Source organism: Colias eurytheme, chromosome 11 (assembly GCF_061535395.1).
Source record: "Colias eurytheme isolate Ceu_HAF_F1 chromosome 11, ilColEury1 Martin Lab GWU primary, whole genome shotgun sequence".
Taxonomy (NCBI): Eukaryota; Metazoa; Arthropoda; class Insecta; order Lepidoptera; family Pieridae; genus Colias; species Colias eurytheme.
The window spans coordinates 762,979-768,571 of record NC_142990.1 but is presented as its reverse complement, the minus strand read 5'-3'; the positions used below and the strand labels follow the sequence as shown (position 1 = coordinate 768,571).

At 29.4% G+C, this 5,593-nt stretch overlaps 1 protein-coding gene across 1 annotated transcript; it reads right to left on the bottom strand.

Annotated features, from left to right (window-relative positions):
* Nucleotides 1-300: 300 nt before the first annotated feature.
* mad2 (mitotic arrest deficient 2) lies at nucleotides 301-3,233 on the bottom strand. Its single transcript, XM_090107207.1, has 3 exons — nucleotides 2,984-3,233; nucleotides 2,705-2,851; nucleotides 301-2,348 (listed from the first exon to the last, which is right to left on the bottom strand). The coding sequence occupies exons 1-3, from the start codon at nucleotides 3,051-3,053 to the stop codon at nucleotides 1,942-1,944; spliced, it is 624 nt and encodes a 207-aa protein (XP_089963333.1). The 5' UTR covers nucleotides 3,054-3,233; the 3' UTR covers nucleotides 301-1,941.
* Nucleotides 3,234-5,593: the final 2,360 nt, after the last annotated feature.

Sequence of the window (5,593 nt, the reverse complement as noted above, 5' to 3'; positions counted from 1 at the left end):
TCTTAATAATACATTTATATTTGAACATTTTAGTTCAAAATGTATGTAGGTATTTTATTCATAATTTCATTTTACAATCTAATTTGTACACAGGTAACACAAATGTTGTAAAAGTTCAATGAATATTGAAATTACAGATTAAAAAAGCAATGAAACAATTTTAAAATAATCAGTTGCCAACACAATATTATGATCAAAACAAATATGTAGGTACATATTAACTAAATGAATCTTAAGATAGGTATTAAAATTCTAAGTGCAAAATGTTTACATACAAACAAAGGTAGTTAACTCAATATTTTATATTATATAATCATGCAGCTAAAAATACATAGATAAATCCATGTATTATGAAACAAATATATACATAAAAGTTTAACTATTATATCTTAAGAGCACACAAAAGAGCCGTTTTTCCATATAAACGTAGTCCCCTGTTTCCTCCCTGGATTGTGCACATTAGAGCAATATATTTTTTACTATTCATCTATCGTAACTTTCGCCATGTTCCTATATTTTCCTTTTTGTCATATCTTAACTATTAAAACAGATATGAATCTTTCAAAACGTAAGAAATAGGACAGATTTTCCGTTATGTTCCGTCTTCCATAAAACTAATTTTTGCACATTATTAAAAAAAAAGCAAAACGTAGGAACATAGCCTATACTTTTCTCTACTAAATTATGAAAAAAGTAATGAAATCGGTCCAGTATCGGAGGAGGAAACAGGGGACTACGGAACGTCGAATTTGCGTTATTTTCCTAGGTATGTTCCGCCCGAACTGCAGTTGTCCCTGTCGCGCTCTACGAGGGAAGCTCAAGGCTTAGTGTGACAGCAATAGATAATAGGAAAACCTAATTTTGAATTCTCTCACTCGTTTTATTGGCTCTCAATAATAATCCTATATACATGCCTTGGGGTGTATTGAAAGCTACTTTCAAAACTTATAAAATACAGTAATATTTCTACAAATAAGGAAAAATTCATGGTAAAAATTTGTTGAGCAACATGATCACTGGAGGGAAAGTTGCTATAAAATTATAATTAGTTTAAATGTGTGGTATTTGCTTTAGAAGGTTAATTTACATTTATGGTTTTGGACTTGCTACTTAAGCAATTAAAAAAGCAGCTGGATTAGGTACAATATGAAGTCTCTATGAGTTACGAGAAAGAAAGACAAAGGAATAGTTTTACATGCTGTTAACCCATTGAGCCCCGAACGGCCCGATCGGTCCACAACACAATAGATTTTCTATTGTGTCTGTGATTCCGGGGCCTGAGTTATTAAAGTAAACTTGTAAGCTTGTTTTAAATCAAAAATACCCCGTGCCCTGTGTGCTGTGGGTGACATAATATTATTATTAAATAGAATTTTGGATGATTTAATTTTATACATTATGTCATTAATACTTTCAATGAGAGCTAACTATATAAACACACATTGCAGCAGCTTTCACTTAAAAAGAGTTGTATAAATTATAACACTATTTTTTGGTGTATCTTATGTCAGTAATTGAAACATGATAAATCCACCATATTTTTCTTTCTGATAGACCTACCTATATTTAAAAGAAATCTAAACAGTAAAAATTACTCTTTATTTAACTAATTGACAGTTAGATGTGGGAACTAGTTGCGATAAATATTTTTTTATTTAATATATGTACCTACCTAGTTTACATTAATAAACAATTTTATTATGCAAATGTTGATTTAAAAATAGTAGCTCAAAAAGGTTTTTCCCTTGTTTATGTTATGTTTGGAAATGTCACTTAAATTATTTATGAATTTATACAATATTTTTTTGCCACACATTTAAATGTGTATATCAAGTAAACTTGATACAATATCAAAGAATTCCATACAATATTTGATACTTAAGCCTTTATACTCAAAATTGAGTTTCAATAAATAGAACTTACACTTATACTTACACTATATTAATCAGCGAGTTTATAGCTAACCACAGTCTCCATTTTATGCAAACTCGTCGAAAAAGACTTAAGCTGCACATTTTGTGCGTTTGTTATAGCTATAGGCTCGGCTTCCGACCACTTTTCTGGTATATCACAGTCTGTTTTCGCATGCACTAGTACATCAAAAGAGCACCTACAGTCTAAGAACGGTAAATACGATATTGTAGCGGCTACTTGAAGCATTACAGCCCTTATTTCTTGTTGTATTTTCTTTAGATCTTTGCTACCGACTTGCTCGTTTTTCTCCTTTGATAATGCAACATCACCATCTTCATACTGTATGTTGAAATCCCAGCATTCTAATATTTCTTTATTCGCTACATTTATAATTACTAGTGATAGCTTGCTAACTTTCTTGTTTATTATCCATTCTGAAATGTGTGAAAAACAATATTAGTAAATATTCAAATATAACATAGATTTTTATCTCATAGGATTTGAGTATTGGGATTATAATGTTAAAGATTTTGACAAACTAACTAAAAATGTTGCTTGTCGTAGGCAGGTAGTGACTGGTGAGCAGCTAGTTAATTAAATATTTTCAAGCACAAGTAGCAAGGCTCACCACTGTTAATAATAATAATAAAGTTTTATTAATAAGTACAAAGTTTTATAAAACAAGTATTATTATTATATTAGTAATGTATTATCTATTATGTAAGTATATTAGGTTGCTCACAGTCACATGGAAAGATTAAACATAAGAATGAATAAAAATTTGAATTACCTTCACTTTGTGACAGAAGATTATTTAAAAAATTTTTGATTTGTGGATCTTCTGATAAGAGTAAAGTTATTCCATATTGCTGTTCTGCTTTGAATGTTTCATGTGGGTATAATCCTCTTTGAAATAGAACTGAATTGATTGCAAACTCTGAAAAAAGATACATGCTGTAACTTGTTAGCAAACTTTGTAAGTATTTCATTAGGAACTGAGACTGTATTTTGTAAAGAAATTTCTGCAATTCAGAAAATTAAGTTATACAAGAAGATAATCGTAACTTACTCAAATATTCGCAAATTATTTGCGCAGATCCTCGTAACGTAATGCAGTTTTTCGTTTGCTGTTGCGACATGGTGTTATTGATAGTGATACAGATGATAATCTTACGTCTAAAAAACTTGATTTTTAAGGCGTTTGAATACGTACTATTAAGATATTAATATAAATTATTTTTTAGTCAAAACTAATCATCATTACAAAATACAAACTAAAAACTTTAAATCTTTTAGAAATTCAAAACCGTTTCTTTCGAGTTTTGACTGTTGACAAATACAAATTACAAACTTTTAGTCTATGGTCATATTTATTGCCCAATCCATAATCACGTTACTTTTGTCTATTAATATTTTTATTTATCAAAAAAATAATTAATAATTCACACATTTCCAATTAAATTAATGAGAATTAATGTATAAAAAAATGTTTTTATAAAAAATAAAAATTAACGTTGCGGTGCAGCGCCACCTAGGAATGCATATAAAAACGAATGATTATTTATAAGATATAAAGATGGCGCTGAAACCAATTGAAATTAGTTTATAATCATACCACTGTCCACTAGATGGCGAAAGTTTGCGCATTTAACTTAATACCGGCGTGAGATGTGGTGATTACCGGCTTCTCGTTTAAAATTATTAACTGCTGAATGGCTGTAATATCGTTTAACGTTTATTTACGAGTGATTTTTTTTATTGTGAAATCTGCTTCCAATGAAATACCAATAACGTATTCTCGAAAGCTGTGGCAAGTAAGAATGTTTTCATAATTTTATGTTATCAATAGTCTAACGATTGAAACATCATTGTAAACTTTTTTATATTATTTCCTTCAATAGCTGCGAAAAGTTTGAATCGTAGACAGAGAAACCAATTTTGGTTTCTCTGTCTACGGTTTGAATGCACGCACGTTGCATAGGTAGGTAGGTACCTAATAGAAATAAGTATTTAGTAGACCGTAGGTACCTATTAGAATTTTGAAATGAAGATATTCTTTCAAAAATAAAATTGTATCTAGGTAACTAGTTACGTACAATCTGTTCGAATAATTTATATCTATTTCAATATCAATAAATCAATTTCTATGTTACCTACCTACTTAAAAATAGATGTACAAAATCGATTCACGTCGTAAATCGATTATGTCGTCGATATGCAGTTCTAATTCGATGCATGGATGAACAAAGTTCAATGAATTTGGAATGCATTCAAGTATTCGATTAATTCGGTCCATCGATTCCTCTCTGCTGTGTTAATCACCGTTACATGTTACTTTTTACAAATAAATCTTTTGAACTCCGAAACTATTTGACCTGCCTTGATAAAAAATTGTTTATAATAATAATAACTTAGGTCCTATTGAATGTAGCATAGTTTTTAGCTTTTAATTTATACCTACTAATGAGCCGCTTACCACGTTTCCGTTCGGGTTGATCCGGGATAAAAATTAAAATAACATAAGTAGTAGGTATCTACCTACTTGTACATCACCTTAATACATAATTCCTATGTCAGATATATTCCTATATAACATCACAAATAAAATAGCTTTCTGGTGTCGAAAGAATCGATTCTTCAGTTTGTGATTCTGACAATTCGACGTTGTTATTGTATGAATAAATATTAAGTACCTACTAGATATGTACCTATATGTAATAATAAAATTGATCCTATCCATTTATTCTAACATTTCTATGTAATAATACGAAATACCTTAAAAATAATCCCTCCGCAGTCGGTTAAAAATAAACAAAATAAAAATGAAAGAACAAAGTTCGTTGATACAACTAAGAGACTATCAAAAAACAATAACACCGTTTTATTACCCATTACCGAGTATTTGAGATTGTGGTATCGAATCAAACCCGATTGAATTTCACTAAACGAATTTTAAAAGTGACAAATAACCACATATTTTGATAAAACAGTAGCTTTCCTCAAATATAAAATTACCACCTATCTTTTGAATGTATGTTGTTAATAGGGCTGCCAACATACTGTAGCAAAGATACATATTATGTTTTTGGATAATTATGGTGTTGACCACAGACATGTAGGTAGTGTTGACGTAAGGAGTCGTAAAATTTCCCTTTTTCTGAAAGTGAAGGTCAGTTAGAAGAATTTTGACAAGCTATATACTTCTTTTTCCCTGTAGGTACCTATAAACTCCTTTATTTTAACTTACTTTTTTTACTAAGTAAAAACTAAATTCACAATTTAGCAACCATATTTTGTTTCTATTAGGGTTACGTAGGTACTTATCTAGTTATCTACTAATACTTACCTACCTGATTATTTTGGTACCTACTGCTCTGTGAAAATGATTTGTAATGTAATTAATACTTTGCTTACATTGTTTTAAATTTTGTAACTGAGAAAGGGAAAAAATGTAAAGTAATCGACGTATTTTTTTATAAAGGTTTTTTCAAATAGATTCTCTTTTCCCATTTTTGGAAGATTGAAAAATAGATGATATCTATTTAAAAAAAAGTAAACTGCGACTAAGATCTATCACCGAAAACAAAAAAAAAATTTTTTAGTGTAATCAACAAACCATTTTAACATATTTACGATTAACATATAACTACAAATACATATTGTCAACTTTCTTTTAAGT

Bases quoted from the DNA above. Each gene is read 5' to 3' on its own strand.
- mad2 (XM_090107207.1), bottom strand. From the start codon at position 3,053: ATGTCGCAACAGCAAACGAAAAACTGCATTACGTTACGAGGATCTGCG. The intron at 2,852-2,983 runs GTAAGTTACGAT...ATCTTTTTTCAG, and splicing joins AATAATTTGCGAATATTTGA to AGTTTGCAATCAATTCAGTT. The intron at 2,349-2,704 runs GTAATTCAAATT...CACACATTTCAG, and splicing joins TCTTCTGTCACAAAGTGAAG to AATGGATAATAAACAAGAAA.